The sequence below is a fragment of the Lampris incognitus genome, chromosome 1 (genome assembly GCF_029633865.1).
Source record: "Lampris incognitus isolate fLamInc1 chromosome 1, fLamInc1.hap2, whole genome shotgun sequence".
Taxonomy (NCBI): Eukaryota; Metazoa; Chordata; class Actinopteri; order Lampriformes; family Lampridae; genus Lampris; species Lampris incognitus.
In genome coordinates, this window is record NC_079211.1 from 114162186 (window position 1) to 114184162 (window position 21977).

General features: G+C 44.9%; 1 protein-coding gene across 2 annotated transcripts; it reads right to left on the bottom strand.

The window, feature by feature from the left end:
• Positions 1 to 226: 226 nt before the first annotated feature.
• ak6 (adenylate kinase 6) lies at positions 227 to 14200 on the bottom strand. Of its 2 annotated transcripts, none has more exons than XM_056290907.1 (5): positions 14016 to 14200; positions 13709 to 13801; positions 7011 to 7069; positions 6363 to 6504; positions 227 to 895 (listed from the first exon to the last, which is right to left on the bottom strand). In XM_056290907.1, the coding sequence occupies exons 1-5, from the start codon at positions 14050 to 14052 to the stop codon at positions 801 to 803; spliced, it is 426 nt and encodes a 141-aa protein (XP_056146882.1). In that variant the 5' UTR covers positions 14053 to 14200; the 3' UTR covers positions 227 to 800. The 2 variants fall into 2 exon arrangements, with proteins under 2 accessions (XP_056146882.1, XP_056146874.1); XM_056290899.1 differs by having other exon boundaries at positions 6359 to 6504.
• Positions 14201 to 21977: the final 7777 nt, after the last annotated feature.

Consider the following 21977-nt stretch of genomic DNA (forward strand, 5'->3'; position numbering starts at 1 on the left):
GAGCATGCGCAGAACGCCTAGGCCAGTTCGGGGCCGATTGAAGCGTGTACATGCCAGAGTCCATCCCCAACCGCATTATCTAGGTGTGTTAGTCCGACTTCCAGAAATTCGATTTAGTACGATTTAAGTCGGACTAACACGTTTATATGCATTTTAAAAGTCCAGTTTTAGTCGGACTAACACAATAAATTGATTCTTTAACATCATGTAAACGTACTGACTTTTTTCCCCAGTTTTGCATTTTATTCAACGTTAATGTCACACTATGTATGTATCCCGAGTTTAATAAATATATTTAATAGAAAAAATATGAGATCAGTGAGCACAGAATCACTACTGAGCTTGAAACCGTCAGCTTTAGTTATTAGTCCTTTTGTAAATGTTCTCCAATTATGAAAATACTTGAGCTAATTTTGGAAAATTCCTGAATCGAGTTCAATTAGGAGTCAGTCTGTCAGCACCCGGCACACACACACACACACACACACGCCACACCAATCAACAATGGTCACACCTAAATTCCTATTAAGGCAGTCTCAACAATAAAGACCGGAGACTTCTGTTTAGTAGGGGCCAACCAACCAAAAAATGAATTTCCTTACATATGTGCACTCGTTTATCGTTCTTGTTTCTGTTCTCTGTTACTCATGTAAACAAAGTCTTGTGAATTCACACGGCCTTTAGGCTCATCTGATCTTCTGGTCATTAGTTATTGTCCTTCATCCACTGTTCAATCCACTGGACTATTTGCTCCAAGTTACTTTCGAGGTCCTCTGGCTTGTTGCTAGGCAGCCGATGGACTATCTCTGCCTTGTAGGCTCCGACGGCCTCCTCGTAGATGGTCTGGAAGATCTCACACTGCACGTTGTCTTGCAGTTTTTTCCCTGTGTAGCCCCTGCAAAAAAAAGTGGAAATATTAGTGATGCCAGTACAAAAGCCTGCAATAAACCCTGAGAAAATTAGTCTAACGAATCTGAACCCCTCTACTAGAGTTGTTTTGATACCAAAATTCTGACTTAGATACCAATACAAGTTAGATTCATTCATTCTTAAGCCGCTTCTCTGGGGTCGGGTCGAGGTGGCAGCAAGCTAAGTAGGGCACTCCAGACGTCCCTCTCCCCAGCAACGCCCTCCAGCTCCTCCTGGGGGATCCCAAGGTTTTCCCAGTCCAGATTGGACATGTAGTCCCTCCAGCGAGTTCTGGGTCTACCCCGGGGTCTCCTCCCAGTTGGATGTGCCCGGAAAACCTCCAAAGGAAGGCACCCAGGAGGCATCCTAATCAGATGCCTGAACCACGTCAACTGGCTCCTTTAGATGTGAAGGAGCAATGACTCTACTCCGAGCTCCCTCTGGATGACTGAACTCCTCATCCCATCTCTAAGGCTGCGCCCAGACACCCTATGGAGGAAAGTCATTTCAGCCGCTTGTATCCGCGATCTCACCCTTTCGGTCACTACCCAAAGCTCATGACTATAGGTGAGGGTTGGAACGAAGCCTGACTGGTAAACTGAAAGCTTTGCCTTCCGGCTCAGCTCCCTCTTCACAACAACGGTCCGGTATAACATCCCCATTACTGCTGATGCCGCACCAATCCGCCTGTCAATCTCGCGCTCCATCCTACCCTCACTCTAATACCAAATGAATAATCTTTTTTTTTTAATGCACTGATAGAAACTGATCCATGCAAATAAATTTAGCTACATCTCTGTCCAGTCTTTTGGCATCTTGCGTTTTTATTAGATTTTCTTTGCATCTCAAATACATCTTAGATGGAGCACTGCCCCGCTGAGGATGTGGAAAGGAGGAGGACTAAAGAAAATTACACATGTAATTAAAAATAACACAATACAAGCATCTGGAAATTGTGAATATCATCATAATTCATATGACATACACTACCGTTCAAAAGTTTGGGATCACCCAAACAATTTCGTGTTTTCCATGAAAAGTCACACTTATTCACCACCATATGTTGTGAAATGAATAGAAAATAGAGTCAAGACATTGACAAGGTTAGAAATAATGATTTGTATTTGAAATAAGATTTTTTTTACATCAAACTTTGCTTTCGTCAAAGAATCCTCCATTTGCAGCAATTACAGCATTGCAGACCTTTGGCATTCTAGCTGTTAATTTGTTGAGGTAATCTGGAGAAATTGCACCCCACGCTTCCAGAAGCAGCTCCCACAAGTTGGATTGGTTGGATGGGCACTTCTTTGAGCAGATTGAGTTTCTGGAGCATCACATTTGTGGGGTCAATTAAACGCTCAAAATGGCCAGAAAAAGAGAACTTTCATCTGAAACTCGACAGTCTATTCTTGTTCTTAGAAATGAAGGCTATTCCATGCGAGAAATTGCTAAGAAATTGAAGATTTCCTACACCGGTGTGTACTACTCCCTTCAGAGGACAGCACAAACAGGCTCTAACAGGTACTATTTAATGAAGATGCCAGTTGGGGACCTGTGAGGCGTCTGTTTCTCAAACTAGAGACTCTAATGTACTTATCTTCTTGCTCAGTTGTGCAACGTGGCCTCCCACTTCTTTTTCTACTCTGGTTAGAGCCTGTTTATGCTGTCCTCTGAAGGGAGTAGTACACGCCGGTGTAGGAAATCTTCAATTTCTTAGCAATTTCTCGCATGGAATAGCCTTCATTTCTAAGAACAAGAATAGACTGTCGAGTTTCAGATGAAAGTTCTCTTTTTCTGGCCATTTTGAGCGTTTAATTGACCCCACAAATGTGATGCTCCAGAAACTCAATCTGCTCAAAGAAGTGCCCATCCAACCAATCCAACTTGTGGGAGCTGCTTCTGGAAGCGTGGGGTGCAATTTCTCCAGATTACCTCAACAAATTAACAGCTAGAATGCCAAAGGTCTGCAATGCTGTAATTGCTGCAAATGGAGGATTCTTTGACGAAAGCAAAGTTTGATGTAAAAAAAATCTTATTTCAAATACAAATCATTATTTCTAACCTTGTCAATGTCTTGACTCTATTTTCTATTCATTTCACAACATATGGTGGTGAATAAGTGTGACTTTTCATGGAAAACACGAAATTGTTTGGGTGATCCCAAACTTTTGAACGGTAGTGTACGTATTCATTAATTTTGTGTGCAGTAATACACATTTTGCTCCAGAATTTTACAGAACCACAAGAACTGGACTTGAACCCGTTTAGTTTGTGTAGATGTATGTAGTTTGGAGCTAGCTAAACACTTTGTTTTTATTGACACACCGCCCCTCAGCACTGCTCCCGCTCACAATATCCAACAGCCCTGTGTCAACCGTGGAGACCTTCAAGTGTCTGGGAACTACCATTACCAAAGACCTGAAGTGGGAGACCAACATCATCAACTCCATTGTCAAAAAAGTCCAGCAGAGTATGTTCCTTCTGTTGCAATTGAGGAAATTTGGTCTGAAAGTGTAGAACTGGCTCAACAGTTCTACACTGCAGTCACGGAATCTGTACTGTGCACATCAATCACTCAGTATATTTACATGATGTTAGAAAAAGTCGATTTATTGTGTTAGTCCGACTAAAACTGGACTTTTAAAATACATGTAAACGTGTTAGTCCGACTGAAATCGTACTAAATCGAATTTCTCGAAGTCGGACTAACACACCTAGATAATGCGGTAGGGGATCGATTTACTCTGGCGTGTATACGCTTCAATCGGCCCCGAACTGGCCTAGGCGTTCTGCGCATGATCCATAGTTCCTGCGGCGGTCTTTCACCCGGAAGTTGAAAAGTGTAATATCAACAGTATCAACATGGCGAGTGCTAGAGCGAGTTGCTAGTTGTCTATGCTAGTTGTGCATGTTTTCACCACTCGACATGGAACCCGCTTGCTAACTTGTTTGTCGCTTGTTTGGTATGTGACGCAATAGGTCAACTGGAAGAAGGTCCAATAGCAACCAGATGAAAGGGAGTATATCACCACCTACCGTACCGGGGTCGGACATACTTCCGTCAATAAATCGATTCTCCCCAGCTCTTGTATACTGGGACAAAGACAGTAGTCCAATTACATGGCCTAATTGAGCTGTAACCGTAGATCGACTTAACTGTGCATGTAAACACACTGAGTGTCTGGTTTGGCACAGCAACAAAACCGGGTAGGAAAAGAATGCAGCAAACAGTAAAGACAGCAGGGAAAAATAACTGCCGCTTTCCTGCCCACCCTGCAGGACTTCTACACCTCAGGTCAGGGTGGTTGTTGGAGATACGTTGCCAGATTAGATGTGTTGCTCCGGTGAGGCAAACCTTGAAGCAACTTTTGGAAATGTGAACTGTGATATCGTCAGGTCTTCATTATTGGCTCTGCAGGCAAAATTTTGCCACATTTAATTTAAAATGTCCCATTTCTTACAAGGCCAGGTATCACTGTACCTAGCTACACCTTTTTTCCTTGGTAAAATTACTGAACTATATCTGGGCAGCTTTCTTTCATTGCTCCACACACAGGCAGAATTTGTATTTTCTAAGGGATTGCAGTTATTGTGCTGCCGAAGACAGCAATGTGAAGTGTGTTTTCATTAAATATTGAGTTCTGTCCATTTAAACTTGGAACATAATGTATTTACATATTTAGGAATCAAAGTCACCCATACAATGGGGAGGTTATATAACCATAACTTTAAAACACTAATACAACGAACAAAACAAGATTTTAAAAAGTGGTCAACGCTACCAATTTCATTAGCGGGCCGCATTAATATAGTTAAAATGACAGTCTTACCCAGATTTCTCTATCATTTTCAAATGATTCCCATTTTCATACCTAAGACAACTTTTCAACAATTAGATAGATTAATTTCATCATTCATCTGGAACAATTCGAACCCCAGGATGAAGAAAATATACTTGGAGGTCCCTAACTTTGTTACTACTGGGCTGCGAACATTGTAAAACTTTTACATTGGGCATTTACATATGAGAATCAACAGGGTACAGATTGGGTTCACATGGAACACTTATCCAATCCTTTACCGATATTCACCTCTCCACTACCACATAATCGTAACATACAAATAACAAACCCGGTGGTTAAAGCTTCACTTAGGATATGGCTCCAGTTTAGGAGGCATTTTGGATTAAAGCATGCTAGCGGTCTTTTTCCAGTAGCAAATAATCAATTCTTCTCGTCATCTGTGTTAGATAACACATTTCAACATTGGCATAGAAACGGACTGGTGTTTTTCTGTGATCTATTTAAAGATGGAACATTCACCTCATTTGAAACACTTACCAAAGACCATAACATACCCACATCCCATTTTTTTAGATACCTTCAAATCCGTAGTTTTGCCAAGAAAGTGTTTCCCTCATTTCCGTATCTGCCACCCAGGAGCCAATTAGATGTTATTTTAGAGATGGATCCCTTTGGGAAAAAACGGGTCTCTATAATTTACACACTGATACAGGATTGAAACAGATATCCTGGGACAAAACAAAAACTGCATGGGAGAGAGAGCTGGGTGTAGAGCTTTCTGAAGAGGCATGGCGGGACAGCGTAACTCGTATACATACGTCCTCATTGTGTATACGACATGGGTTAATTCAGTTTAAGGTGCTTCACCGTCTTCACTACTCGGGGGACAAGCTTGCCAGAATCTTTCCCACCACAGACCCTGGCTGTCCAAGGTGCAGCCATAGTCCAGCCTCGGTGGGACACATGTTCTGGGCATGCCCCTCCCTCAACAGTTATTGGGGACAGATATTTAATGTATTCTCACATATCTGTGAACAGACCATAAACCCTGATTTTTACACAGCCATCTTTGGCATACCGCTCCCTAACTGTAAGGTCACAACTTTGCAGGCAAATGCTCTAGCATTTGCCTCATTACTAGCACGCAGACTTATCCTATTTAACTGGAAGTGGAATAAAGCTCCATCGTTTTTGCAGTGGCTGAGGGAGGTGCTGTCCTTTCTACCTTTAGAAAAGCTCCGATATAAAATATGTAAAACCCACAAAAACTTTACTTTGACCTGGAGTCCTTTCATAGACTTTATTGAAGGTTTTCCCTTTTATTGAATATACTTTTTATTTACCTGGTTGTAACGACAATACTTACAGATATATGTGTACAACTTTATATAGTCTTCAAAAATATGGTTATTTTGTGGAATTGGAATAAGAAATCCCTGCATAGTCCTTTTGAAAATTGGAAAATAAAGTTTAAAAAAAAACAAAAAACAATATTGAGTTCTGTAAAATGCTGGAATAGTAGGGTACCAGGGTCATTTTTCCAGTTTCACGACGCTGCGCAACCCTACTTTCAACAGTCAGGAAAACTGTTATGTTTAGCGGAACGTGAGTTTCACGTTTCCGCGTTTGGAATTACAAGGAAGTACCTGCTTTCCAGACGATTGTAAAGGTTGGTGTTGTCTGTCTGGAGAACAAATACGATGTGGAACCAGCGCTCGGGGAAGAAGTCACAGCCATGGTAGTCTACTATCACGCCGCCATCCACCATCTTTTCGTCGAGCTCATCCACCACCTGTATAATCAAAACACAACAGCGTACACAACATTTTTTAGCTCATCAATCCACCCCTATGTGTTCTGAGCTTTTCTCTACCATCTCAGATTTATTTATTTTTTAAATCTGGTGTTGTAGTGGTGTATCATCACCCCTCCACAAATTTCCCACACAAATTTGTAGTGTTTGATTACTTGAAATTCCCACTTGCAGACACGGCCAATTGTGTCTGTAGAGACGCCCGACCAAGCCAGAGGTAACACGGGGATTCAAACCGCCGATCCCCGTGTTGGTAGGCAGCGGAATAGACCACACTACCCGGATGCCATTCACAGGGACTTTTTTGACCTCTTCTCTCAGTGGGACTTACTGTCAGGCAATGCACAAGAAAACAACTTAATGAAGTCACACACATATTTCAATCGACTCACATCAAGATGTAATGACACAGAAGATGTCAAGCAACCACATACTGCATCCACTATACACACCACACACATGGTGAACATTTGCCTGTAACTTACCCTGTCCTCATCCAAAACTGGACACTGGTACTCTTCATCAAAGCCATCAAACAGCTGTCCTGGAATTACATAGCACCATCATCATCATCAGAAGCAACCATGACTCAAAACCATTCCAAGTTGTGTTGTTGTTTAAGCACTGCGGGGAATCAGGTGTAATTTCTAGAAGCAGAGCATCTTACATACACACTATACAGCAGAGCACCTTACATATACACCAGGGGTGCCCACTACGTCGATCGCGATCGACCAGTAGATCGCGAAGGCAGTGCTGGTAGATCTCCATGACATTCCAAAAAAACTTTTTTTTTTCCAAGACATTAGCCTATAATCTGTCCTCCATTTGGCATTTGCCTTTTGATTGACGTAAAGGACGGCCGGTCTGCTGTTGCCTAAAACCAAAGATTCCAGAGCGGAACCTAAAACTTTGTTACATTAGGTTACCATAACAACCAGAGCCCTTCTTGAACGTACCTTGAAGTTCACATGCCCACAATGTGAGCTAACGCAGAACTGCATCGAGCTAGCTAGTTCAACTCTCTAAAAAAAAAAAACTACTAAAAAGTGAAACAAAACAAAAATGAGTGGGGGAGCCGGACCTAGCAAGAAACAAAAAACGTACCATTTCCATGTGGAATGGGAGGAGGACTTTTTTTTCACCATGTCTTATTCCAAATGCGTTTGTCTCATCTGTCAGTCTAGCATTGCTATCCCAAAAAAAAGGAAATGTGGAGAGGCACTTTTGAACTGTTCATAAAAACTATGACAATGACCTCCCTCCGAAAAGCGAGCTGAGAAAGAGAAAGGTGAGGGAACTAAAATCGCAGTTAATCGTGCAGCAGTCACTTTTCACGCAGCCGCATTCAAAGGCAAAGGCAGCCACCGAAGCATCTTTATGGGTGAGTCACTCCATCATTAAGCATAAGAAGGCCTTCCAAGATGGAGAGATGATGAAAGAGGCCTTCCTTGAGGCAGCAGATTCGTTGTTTAGGGACTTTAAAAACAAATCAGAAATAATATCTTCAATCAAAGCTCTCCAGTTATCAAGAAATTCTGTCACAAGGCGCTGTGAAGTGATGGGCGATGATTTGACACAGCAGCTTTGGAGGGACATCGTGGACTGCGAGTGTTTCTCACTACAGTTGGATGAGTCTACGGACATAAGTGATACGGCCCAATTGCGCATTTTCATTCGCATGGTGTTTCAAGATATGACCGCAAAAGAGGAGCTGTTAACAATACTACCCATGAAGGAACACACGCGGGGAGAGGACATTTTTCAGATCTTCAAAAACTTCGTGGATAAAATCCAGCTCCCAGTGTGTAAACTGGTGTCAATCACCACGGACGGTGCGCCTGCTATGGTGGGCCGCTCGAATGGATTTATTGCAAAGTGCAGGGAGGACGATGCTTTCCCTGACTTCCTTAATTACCATTGCATAATACACCAACAAGCATTGAGCACAAAAATGCTAAACATGAAAGAGATCATGGATGTGGCAACCAAAACCGCCTGTTCTATTCGAGCGAGGTCTCTTCAAAGACGGTTGTTTCGTACACATTTGGAAGAGGCCGACTGTAACTACTCTGACCTCTTGCTATACACTGACGTGAGATGGCTTAGTAGAGGGAGATTCTTGCAGAGATTTCGAGAGCTCTGTCCGGAGATTAAGGAGTTTCTCCTTATCACTAAACATGCGGAACACAAGCAACTTAATGACAATCAGTGGCTGCTAGACTTTGCGTTTTTAACTGATTTAACCAACATGTTGAACGACCTTAATTTAGAGCTGCAGGGAAAAGACAAGCGTGGTAAACATGGTCAGCTCAGTTAACGCTTTCAAACGGAAAATGCAACTTCTGTCCTCAAAGTTGCAGCGCCGTGATTTGGGAAACTTGCGAAACCTCGCAGCAGAGCTGGAGAAGCAAGGGAGGGCGTGTGCGCAACTTGACAGTGCACACTACACAGAAGCAGATTGAAAATGTCCGGTCAGACTTTGACAAACGGTTTCAAGACTTTGCTTTGCTTGAGCCAATCGCTACATTTATGTGCTACCCATTTGGGGAAGATACAGAGGTGGATTCCCTCGCCTCAAAAATGGCAACACTGTTTCACCTGAACTCGTCTGCAGTGGAGGATGAGATGCTGACAGTACAGGCTGACATTCAGCTTAAGTCCAGGGCGCATGGAGAGTTTTGGAACTTACTTACAGAGGACAAGTACCAAACATGAGGAAATGCGCAACCTCCTTGACGGCATTATTCGGCTCTACTTATTTGTGTGAGTCAGCCTTTTCTCACGTGAAGATTATCAAGTCCAAATACCGTTCCACCATGACAGATGATCATTTGGAGGCCTGCTTGAGGCTGGCTACCAGCAGCTACTGTCCGAACTATGCAACCCTGTCTGACTCCCTCCAGTGCAGGTCATCCTCGGAGTAGAGAGGTAGAGATCACAAATCTATTTACCACAGCTGTAAAGGTTCATGCAGTGATGCAATTTCAACATAGTGTAGTAGCAAATGCTTGGTATGATTATTGCCTGTGTAAGGTTCAATATAAATGCAAATCCATTGCAATACTGTATATGTAACACAACATGTATATAAATACACACACTGCATATAAATGTTCATATATATGTAAAACATGTATTGAGTATTTTTATTATTATTTTTAATATGAGTAGATCATTTTGACCTGGTCATTTTAAAAGTAGCTCACGAGTCAAAAAACTGTGGTCACCCCTGATATACACTATACAGCAGAGCACCTTACATATACACTATACAGCAAAGCACCTTACATATACAGTGCATCCGGAAAATATTCAAACCCCTTCACTTTCCCCACATTTTGTTATGTTACAGCCTTATCCAAACTGGATTATATTCCTTTTTTTTTCATCAATCTACATACAATACCCTATAATGACAAAGCGAAAAAGGTTTTGTAGACATTTTTGCAAATGTATGAAAAATAAAAAACTGAAATATTGCATGTACATAAGTATTTTCCTCCTTTACTCAGTACTTGGTTGAGGCACCCTTGGCAGCGATTACAGCCTCAAGTCTTCTTGGGTATGAAGCTACAAGCTTGGCACACCTATATTTGGGGTATTTCTCCCATTCTTCTCTGCAGATCCTCTCGAGCTCTGTAAGGTTAGATGGGGAGCGTCGCTGCACAGCTATTTTCAGGTCTTCCCAGAGATGTTCAATGGGTTCAAGTCTGCGCTCTGGCTGGGCCACTCAAGGACATTCACAGACTTGTCCCGAAGCCACTCCTTCGTTGTCTTGGCTGTGTGCTTAGGGTCGTTGTCATGTTGAAAGGTAAACTTTTGCCCCAGCCTGAGGTCCTGAGCGCTCTGGAGCAGGTTTTCATCAAGGATCTCTCTGTACTTTGCGCTATTCATCTTTCCCTCGATCCTGACTAGTCTCCCAGTTCCTACCGCTGAAGAACATCCCCACAGCATGATGCTGCCACCACCATGCTTCACTGTAGGGATGGTATTAGCAAGGTGATGAGAGGTGCCTGGTTTCCTCCAGATGTGACGTTTGGCATTCAGGCCAAAGAGTTCAATCTTGGTTTCATCAGACCAGAGAATCTTGTTTCTCATGGTCTGAGAGTCCTTTAGGTGCTTTCTGGCAAACTCCAAGTGGGCTGTCATGTGCCTTGTACTGAGCAAGGCTTCCGTCTGGCCATTCTACCATAAAGGCCTGATAGGTGGAGTGCTGCAGAGATGGTTGTCCTTCTGGAAGGTTCTCCCATCTCCACAGAGGAACGCTGGAGCTCGGTCAGGGCGACCATCGGGTTCTTGGTCACCTCCCTGACCAAGGCCCTTCTCCCCCGTTTGCTCAGTTTGGCTGGGCGGCCAGCTCTAGGAAGAGTCCTGATGGATCTAAACTTCTTCCATTTACGAATGATGGAGACCACTGTGCTCTTCGGGACCTTCAAAGCTGTAGAATTTTTTTTTGTATCATTCCCCAGATCTGTGCCTCGATACAATCCTGTCTCGGAGGTCCACAGACAATTCCTTTGACTTCATGGCTTGGTTTCTGCTCTGACATGCACTGTCAACAGTGGGACCTTATATAGACAGATCATCTGTTTCAATCTCTTCCTGTCCTCTGCATCTTCCTCTGTCACACCAGCCACCTGCATGTCCTCCCTCACCACATCCATAAACCTCCTCTTTGGTCTTCCTCTTCTCCTCTTCCCTGGCAGCTCCATATTCAGCATCCTTCTCCCAATATACCAGCATCTCTCCTCCACACATGTTCAAACCATGTCAATCTTGCCTCTCTCATTTTGTCTCCAAACCGTCCGACCTGAGCGGTCCTTCTAATATACTCCTTCCTAATCTGTCCTTCTTCATCACTCCCAGAGAAAATCTTATCATCTTCAACTCTGCCACCTCCAACTCCACCTCCTGTCTTTTCATCAGTGCCACTGTCTCCAAACCATACAACATAGCTGGTCTACAAACCATCTTGTAAACCTTCCCTTTAACTCCTGCTGGTACCCTTCTGTCACAAATCACTCCTGACACTCTCCTCCACCCACTCCACCCTGCCTGCACTCTCTTCTTCACCTCTCTTCTGAACTCCTCCTTACTTTGGACAATTGACCCCAAGTATTTAAACTCATATGCCTTCGTCACCTCCACTCCTTGCATCCTCACTATGTCACTGTCCTCCCTCTCATTCACACATAGGTATTCCGTCTGGCTCCTACTGACTTTCATTCCTCAAAAGAAACCTGTAAACGCCAGAATTGTGAGTTGGGCTGACACCCTTGTATTGTTAATTGTGAGACATCAGCCATTCCTGTGGTCGTTGCACTTTTAACTAACAAACTTTCTGCCAGCTATAGCAAAGACTAGGCAGCTGCAGACAAGCTGAACGAGTAGATCGGTACAAGTTGGGTGGAACAATGACAAATGGAACAAAACAATTTCATAATTCATACCAAATCTGCGATATTAAAAAAACAAAACAATTTCACCATTTCAAGGGAAGAACATCAACTGTTTCTGTGCAATCTTACTTACACACACCCTGAATGCCCCGAAGCCATCCCATAGCTGGGAAATCGTGGCTTTCACTGGAATGGGCCTCTACGAGTTCAGCTTTTCTACGAGTCTCTAGTGTTCTCTCACAAGAACTTGTAACAGTTATTTCAGTCGTGACATCTTTTCTTGGTAGTGTAAAACTTACTGACACAAGAAACTTAGATATGTTTAGATAAACGGGAATCCACCGACAATATCTTCATTTTATTTGGACAACATCTGAGGCAGTGGCGGCTGGCCAGTAAGAGGGTGCTGGGGCGCCGCCCCCTTCAAATATCAAGAGATGAAAATCTAGTTAAACATGTTCAATATAATTTAGTTGTATAATGCAAATAATTATGAAATAAAAGTGTTTTCAGTCTGTGAGCGCATTAAATATTGGTTCCAAATGGTATTTGGTTGATTCCTGTCTGAATACATATACTTCCTGGGTGAGGGGCGCCGGCCAAACCATACCTTATGTAAGCCCTCAAACTTGTGGCGAGCAGGTGACCTGAGACTGCTGTTTGATTGGTTTCTTCAGATTTCCCATGGGGCACAGTTCTGTTATTGGCAGGGAATTGGTATTGTTTTAATGTTTTTTGATCTAATGTGATTGGACAATTCTCGTGGCTGTCAATCATGTTCACACCCACCAAGATGCCTGGTCTCGACTGTCAATCATCCACCGTCTATGAACCCTGATGAAATCTATAGGCTACATCGTCCATCTTAATAACTCTGTGACTGTGTGGACATTAAAGCAGCTGTCAGGTGTGCTGCACCAAGGTCAACTGTGCCCCCCCCCAAAACTTTTTTTAGCACCAGCTACCACTGATTTGAGGTTTTTAAAAAAAAAATGTGTTGTTGTTGTACATACATACTACATTCGGCCTTACCCTAATCAAAGTTTCTATTTACCCTCTCAGTATTTTAGCATCGATTTTGCACATTGATTAGTGTATATAAATGTCTTATTCTGCTTGCATGTCGAAGTTAAGTGCATCACAGTCCTACTGAGTTAAGACTCTCGGGGTCAATACCAAATAGCATGGCATCATGTTTTGTGGCAAGACCAGTTCTGTTCCACCACCTATAGAATCAGTTACTATATGATCTGTTTTATAATCTATTTTATGAATGTCAGTTTGCTGGTGCCTTTTGGGAAGATCTGCATTACTGGTTGTTTCCTAAATTTGACAATTTTTCTGAACTAAAAAAAAAAGGATGCGATTTTTTTGGGTGTGCTTGTGAAAGATGGAACACGTGATTTTGCAGTTAACACAATTATTATTCTGAGAAAGTTATTTTTTACATAAGACCAGGTTCCTGGAAACGCAGCCGAACTGCCTCATAGGTCATAGGTAGGAGCTGGGTCATTCTTTCTCCTCGCTGAGGTTAATGGAGAAGTAGAACACTAAAACTCTCTGACCTGACAGCAGAACCTGGACTTGCAGAGAACTCCTAGGATCCCCCCTTTCATTCATGTATTTCATTTTATTCAGTTTTCTTCATTTTATTTACTTTCACCCCCCCCCTTTGTTTTGCAGAATTTAAACATGACGACAAAAACCGTGTCAATGAAAAACAAATCCGTTATTTGGGGTTTAAGCGGGGCAGGTGCCGCGAGGGATGCGGTGGCTCTTACCCTCCTGCGCCAGGTCGCCTATGTTGACGTACTCCAGCCCGGACCGCTGCGCGAGCTCCTTCCCCAGGGTGGTCTTCCCAACGCCAGGAGTACCTGCAGAACAACCAAACATGTGGGTCCCCTTTATCACAAGCTTCACCGACAACGAGGTCGCGTTTAAATCTAAAACAGGCTCTCTCTAGAAAAACAAACAAACAAACAAACAAACAAAACGGCACGCGCTCGCTTGGGGTGCGTTGCCGGGTACAGACGACAGACAGCGCGCGCTCGTTGCTCCTGCCGGGGAGCGCCAGAATGCTGCCGTTACCTGTGAGCAGGACGTTCGGTCGGTTGACTTTCTTCATCGTGTATGTGGATTTTCTGAGCTCTGCTAACGGCGCTGGTCTACTCGCTTCGTGCTAGAAGATAATAATAAAATGAAAGCCTATCATCAACGCCTGTCGACTGTGAAGCTTCCGGTCATATCCGGTGGTCCTCCGACAGGGCCTGGGAAACGCGTGCGGGCGTGCGTTCTTCTTCTTGGTCTTTTTTTTAAAGGGGGTTGGTAGCTAGCGTCAGATGCACTACCGCCACCTTCTGCTGCGGAGTGTGGACCAGGACACAAGTCCCAGCTTTCAACCCTGTTCGATTAAGAAAATCAAACAAAACTCTGTAACCCGCACCACTAAGTAAATTTAGTGTCAGCCTCATGAACACCCGCCTCGCTCACGTGTCATTCCTGCTCAGATCTCCCACGGCGCGTGATGTTCTAGACTCTAAAGCCCCACAGCGATCACGTGGACCAGTTTCCCTAGCTGTAAGGATCCAGCCATACTCGCGCCATACAACTTCCTCTCTGCAAGACTGATCGACATTCCTAAATATAGCATCACCTTTATCTTGAAATTCATACAAATCCTTCCCCTTAATTCCGTGTCCCACTTGTATCATTGAGCACGCACACACTTGGTCGCCATTTCTATAACTGAACTTTATTTGCTTGCTGGTTGTCCATCGTGCCCGATGATGACCATCTTCTTCTATTTGTGGGTCCTTTGAGGACTCAGATAGCAGAAGATACCTGCGCAGAGATGGTTTTTAAAGTGGCATGGGGGGTGCGCTTCTCCCAACGCCACATGACTTGATTGTAGAGGAGATGGTTCCGATGGCAAGGGGGATCCCTAGACGACCGGCACCTCCACACAACTGCAGGGGGCTGCCGGAAATCCAGTTTTTCAGGAACCGCCTCGAAGCGTGCCGCCACAGCTTGCTTTTCTGTTGGGGTAAGCTCCCTTAGCCTTATGTCTTCCCAGACTCACCCACAAGGCAGCGGGGCAGTGGTTGATAGGTGCCAGGGCATGTCCACCAGGGTGGGCCTGCACACCATATCTCTGGGGCCCACTGCTGCTCCGAGATCCCCTGCCAAGTTAGCCTGGGGCCGCAGGACCCCAGTTACCACGTGTGGCCACGGGGAGGCCTGGCAGGAGTCTTGGTGAAGGAGAGGCTATGTACTGGCAAGGGAAGGCTTACACGCTAGGATGCTTCCCTATTCGCCACAAAGGCTAGCCAGCGGCAGCAAGCTAAGGGCAGGAGGGACACAAGCGGGTTGGAAGAACACATGCACCTTCCCTCCAACTACACGCTGCTGCACTAGACGCATCACAACACCCTGTGTGTATGTACACACACACACACTGAACTTTATTTGCAGGTCTCTGCACATACATACAGGCAGTAGCTGTATAGCGCCCCTACAGGCCACTATCGGTACATCTCCCTTTTTCTAAAGATTAAGATAAAGTTGATTTTAAAAAATAACAGATGATTATCTTCAATCTGTAACAGTACAATTATTACACTTCTCTTTACCTCCCCCTTCCCCCCCCCCCACAAAATTAAACACTGCTTTGGAACCATACAGCATAAATTTACAAATAACATGAGTCCAGAACCCAACATGACCCCAAGAACAGAACTCCAAGGCTGCAACAAAACACAAAATTAAAAATAAAAACCCACTCTGTGTGTGTTATTAGCACTCCTCTACAAGTCTCCTAGGTCTGATAATGGTTCTACTTGGCCTTTGAACCCGCTCCACCCCCGGGGATGGTGGCTGAACCGGCTCCCCCCCAGGTGAGGGTGACTCGACGACAGGAGGGCTGTTTGTGTCTGATTGAGTATGCCCCCCTTCTATTTGCTCTCCCGGAGCCTCCCTGTCATGGCCATTCTCTACAGGCTGTGGTTCAGAGCGTGGAATCTTCAGCAGGTGTCTCCGGTTCCTGCGGATCGTGTTGCCACTCTTGGTAAGTACCTCATATGATCTTGGAGCAGTCTCTTTGAGGACTTGTGCGACTGGTCCCCATCTTCCATCGCATCTGACTCTCACTAGGTCCTCTCGTTCCAGAGGTCTAAAGGGCCGTGCTCTTTTGTCATAGGCATGTTTGGACCTGTGCTCTCTCTGTGTGCGGTGGTCAGCGCGCTGGAGCAGGTCCTCCGCCGACGGCAGCTTTGTCTTGAGCTTCCTGTTCATCAGCAACTCTGCTGGCGAGCGACCACATTCCAGCGGTGAAGCTCTGTAGTTGAGGACGGCCAGGTACGGGTCCTCACCCGCTTCCGCTGCTTTCTTTAGCAGCCGTTTGACGATTTGCACTCCCTTTTCCGCTAGACCATTTGACTGCGGGTACATTGGGCTTGAGGTTACATGCTTGAATCCATACTGTTTAGCGAAGTCTGCGAACTCCTGACAACTAAGCTGCAGCCCGTTATCACTTACTAAGGTTTCTGGAATACCATGCCTTGCGAAAATGGACTTAGAATGAGTGATCACTTGCTTTGCTGTAGTATCAGACAACAGCGCATATTCCGGATAGTTTGAATGGTAGTCAACTATGATTAAATAGTCTCTCCCTTTCAGCTGAAATAGGTCTGCACCTACTTTTCTCCATGGCTCGGTCGGTTTGCTATGAGGCAGAAGCGGCTCTCTAGGCTGCATATACATATGCTGTTGGCATATCTCACATCGTTGTACTAGAGTCTCAATATCTCCGTTCACGTATGGCCAAAACAGTACATTACGAGCACGCCTCTTGCTTTTCTCGATTCCTAAATGGCCCTCATGTGCTAACTTAGCAATCTCTGATCTCATGGAGCTGGGAACTACTATTTTTTTTACCTTTTAGGAGTACCCCGTCGATCGCCGACAGTTCATCTCTGGTGTGGCGATACGGACTTGGCAGTATCCTGGCCTCATCTCCGGGTGAGAGGATGGCTGCTATGACATCCTGTAACTCTCTGTCGCTTGCCGTTTCCTGCGCGAGCTGGGCCCATTTCTCATTTGATGCAGGCAGCTGGCCTTTCACGCAGTCCACGTGGATTTGCACCTCCTGCTCGGTGCTGCTCGGGGCTGTGCCCCTCAAACTCGCTCTGCTGAGAGCGTCTGCCATTACTAAGTACTTTCCCGGAGTAAACTCGAATGTCATGTGGTACTTCTGTAGACGTAACATAAGACGCTGGATGCGCGGCGGTGCATCCCCAAGTGGCTTTCTGGAAATGGCAATAAGCGGCTTGTGATCAGTCTCTAGTATTATTTCCCTGCCATAGATATATTCGTGGAACTTTTCACATCCGAAAACTGCGCCTAATGTCTCTTTCTCGATTTGCGCATAGTTGCGCTCTGCAGGTGACATTGCTCGGGATGCGTAAGCAACAGGAGACCATTGTGTGCCGTGTAGTTGGAGCAGCACCGCTCCGCGACCCTCTTTGGATGCGTCAGTTGAGACTTTGACCGGTTTGTCAACATCATAGTATTTTAACACCGGCTCTTTGATCAGGTTGGCCTTTAACACCTCCCACTCGTTTGCATGTTCGTGCTCCCACTGCCATTCATTTTGCTTTTCCAGTAGACTACGGAGGGCCTTTGTGTTAGCAGACATATTTGGTATAAACTTCCCCCATGTAGTTGACTAGCCCTAACGCTCTTTGCAGGTCTGTTTTGTCTTTTGGCGCTGGCATCTCTACTATCGCCCTTATCTTTTCTGGATCAGGCTGTATCCCTTCTGCGGACACCTTTTCACGTAAGTAACCTCTGTCATCCCAAACTCACATTTCGACTTGTTTAGTTTAAGCCCTGATCTACGTGCTTGTTCTAGCACCCCGCGTAATCTCTCGTCGTGTTCTTTTTTTGTTTTGACCCAGACCACTATGTCATCAATAAACACACCCACACCCTCCATACCATCAAACAGCTGCTGCACTGTTTTGTGGAACACTTCTGGAGCTGAGCATATCCCAAACGGTAAGCGAAGAAAGCAGTGCCTTCCAAAAGGCGAGTTAAAGGTACACAGTTTGGAGCTGTCCTCGTCTAGAACGATCTGGTAGAACCCTGATGATGCGTCTAACTTGGAGAAGAAGCGCGCGCCTGCCATAGCACTAGTGATGTCTGAGTTAGTTGGTAGTTTGTAGTGTTCTCTTTTGATCCACTTGTTCAGGTCTTTTGGGTCTATACAGAGCCTTAAGTCACCATTCTTTTTCTCAACTATTACCAGAGAACTGACCCACTCAGTTGGTTCCTCTATTTTCCTCACTATGTCCTTTTCTATAAGGGATTGCAGTTCTGCTTTCAGCCTAGCTTTAAGGGTCACCGGCACCTTCCTTGCCGCGTGGACGACCGGTTCTGCATTTGCTTTTAACTGGATTCTGTACTGCCCAGGTAGGCATCCTATACCCCTGAATACGTCCCTGTATTGCTCTCTTATCTCCTCTGTGTCAGCTACAGACCTGTCAATTACATGCACTCTTTTGATAAAACCCAATCTCTCACAGGATTTCAGACCTAATATGGGCTGTCTATCGCCCTCAACCAACACAAACATAGCCTTAACAGAGCGCCCATCCCTTGACAGTGTGACTCTATACCCCTTTTGTAGGAATCGGTTCATCATTGTACGTTCTCAGATTTACCTTTTTCACATGCACTTTTGGCTTCTTGTACAGTTTATTAAAGTCTTTCATCGTCAGTATGTTCACCTGAGCCCCTGTGTCCAATTTTAGAGGAATTGTCGTTCCGTTGATTTCCAGATTGGCTACCCACTCATCCTTTTTGTCCTCCTCGCTCTCCACAGTTCCCATAAACAACTTTTCGTCGTCCTCTTCTGTGTCGGTCGTGTCGGTGTCGCTGCCTTGCACCACCTGTACCGTCTTCTTTGACAGGCAGCACCGGGCGCAGTGATTCTTCTTTCCCCATTTGCGACAGTCCACACCGTGTCCTTTGTGGAGTTGGGCACGCGGGACTTTCCTTTGCTGTTCCTCTTGCTAGCGGCCCTCTCATGTACCGCATCCACCGCTGCTGCTGCTGCTTCGGGCTCGAATGATTTGAGCTGCGTCTTGGTGCTCTCTGACACCTGGCAGATCTGTACTGCCTTCTCCAGCCTCAGATCGGACTCTTTGAGTAGTTACATTCTCACTTTCTTGTCGAAAACGCCGATACCTATCTGATCCCTTATTAGCGAGTCACACAATGTGCCAAAGTTGCACGACTGACTTTTCAAACGCAAGTCCGTGACAAACTGTTCAATGGGTTCTGACTCAGCTTGTACTCTGTTGCGAAAAACATACCGTTCATATGTCTCGTTCTTTTTTGGCGTGCAATATTCTTCAAACTTTGCTAGCACTGCATCGTACTTTTGGTCGTCGCCCTCCTCAGGAAACTGAAACGTGTTGAAAACGTCCCTCGCGGCTCTGCCTGCCACTGTGAGAAGCAATGCTAGCTTCCGACGCTCGTGTCTCGCATCTTCCAGACCGATTGCACACACGTACAACTCAAAACTTTGCTTAAAAGCTTTCCAATTCTCGTGGACATTTCCACTTAACTTCAACTCCTCTGGCGATCGAATGTTGTTCATCTTAGTAGGCTAGTTTGACCTCACTCTGGTACCATGTATTATTGAGCACGCACACGCTTGGTCGCCATTTCTATAACTGAACTTTATTTGCAGGTCTCTGCACATACATACAGGCAATAGCTGTATAGCGCCCCTACAGGCCACTATCGGTACACCATTGTTCCTGCTTTCCTCGAAAACATTCCTTTAACTTTTGATTTATGATTTCTTATCTCTGCAGGGCTTGTTTTGCTAATGATTCAACCTCCTCAGTTCCCCACAGACCTACATGGCCTGGTACCTACACAGATTAAAAAAAAAAAAAGAAGAGAAAAACCACCTACATAGATCTAATGCACATGCCTTGTCGAAAAATTCTCGAGTTACAATTCCCTGAATAAAATATCCTCACCACTGGAGTAAAGGGATCTGAAGCGCACAATAACTGCACAATAGTCTGAGTGTAGCGGGCCTGTATGGACTCAGGCAGATAAGTCACAGAAACCTGTTTTCTATTCGGTGTTATGATTACTGGCTCCACTCTTCATGCCCAGTATCCATCCATCCATCCATTATCCGAACACACACACACACACACACACACACACACACACACACACACACACACACACACACACACACACACACACACACACACACACACACACACACCTAGGGACAATTTAGTACGACCGATTCACCTGACCTACATGTCTTTGGACTGTGGGAGGAAACCGGAGCACCCGGAGAAACATGCAAACTCCACACAGAGGACGACCCGGGACGGCCCATGCCCAGTATCCATCGATCCATTATCCAAACCGCAGGAATGCTGGAGCCTATCCCAGCAGTCATTGGGCGGCAGGCGGGGAGGTACTCTGGACAGGCCGCCATCACAGGGTCATTTCATCGTCACAGGGTTATTTCATGTTATGCAGAAATATGCGCCACGTTGTTTGCCAGAGACAGATGGAGGATTGGGGTCGATGAGTCGAGACAGGTTCTGTTTTCATTTGGATTTTTATTCTCGATTCACCCACGCCTGTGGACATTTTACATAGTAGAGCTATAGTTTTAGTTAAAACGGATTTCAGGTCCGGGTAGTGTAGCGGTCTATTCCGTTGCCTACCACTACAGGGATCGCCGGTTCGAATCCCCGCGTTACATTCGGCTTAGGTGGGAAGCCACGCCCCGTAATTGGTATGTATTCTCCTTCTTCTCTCGGTTAACTGGCGAATCGCAAACAACTTTATGGTGCATACCGCCACCTACTGTACAAGAACGTGTAACAGGATGTCATTTTAACCCATTTTTAAAATTCTACTCATCAACCTTTTGTCACTTAAGAAAGCAAAGAGTGCCTTCCTGGTGATTTTAACCCCCCCCTCTCTCCTTTTGTTCCCATTATCCCCATCAGATTCCACTCCCGTCCCTCCTCGCGGACTTTATCCTGTGACCTTTCTCTTTCCATTTCATACATGTTACAATGCAATATTAAATGTTCAGCGTTTTCTTTAACTCCACAGTTCTCACATTTATCGGTGTCCCTTTCCCTCATTATAAACAAAGTGCCATTTAACCCTGTGTGATCCAATCTTAGTCTTGTTACTATGCTTTCCTCACTTCTGTTCCTTTCTTTATAGTTCTTTGTTATGACAGACTTGTATTTTGTAATAATCCCTTCCTTTCTGGTCTTCCTCCCTCCTTTCCTGCCATATTCCTTTCCTTTTAATCTCTACTTTTCCTTCTCCTTTTCCAAGTGGAACTGATATGGTTATTTCTTTTTGCAATGCCGTTTTTGCTAGTTTTGTAGTATATAGTGCCGCGCACTTATACTATTACGGAAGTTGATGATGTGGAGGTGGAGGAACTCTGTTTTGTGATTCGTCCAGCCATGCGTTCGGTATATGTGTATGTAGCACCGGTTGTCGTTAACAAAATCATCTCATGCAGTCAAAGTCCAGTCTCTGTATATCCATCAGCTAAGTCGAGTCTTCCGGGCATGTGGAACTATAACATGGTGTCAGAAGTCGGTCCAGTTCCTCATTTTGCCACAGCTGAGTCGAGAGACAACGGAGTTTTCTACTAGCTAAAAGCTAAGCTAGCGCGTACGGCATACAGAGAAGGAAAGGTGAGGCAACGTCTGAAGATGGACCAGTTTAAGTTACCGTCGCCGCTAGTGCTTACAGGCAAATTGGGATAAAATGGAAGACGATGGGAACAGTGCTTCCAAATATACATGACCGTGAGTGGTACAGATCGTAAGGGAGGGAAGGTAAAATTAGCCATTTTACAGCACGCACTAGGCGAGGAAGCTCTCTAAGTGTACAACACATTTGCTATTGACTATGATGAATGTAGATATCTGTTCTGTTGTGTGTGTGAGTCAATGATCACACTGACATGTACCA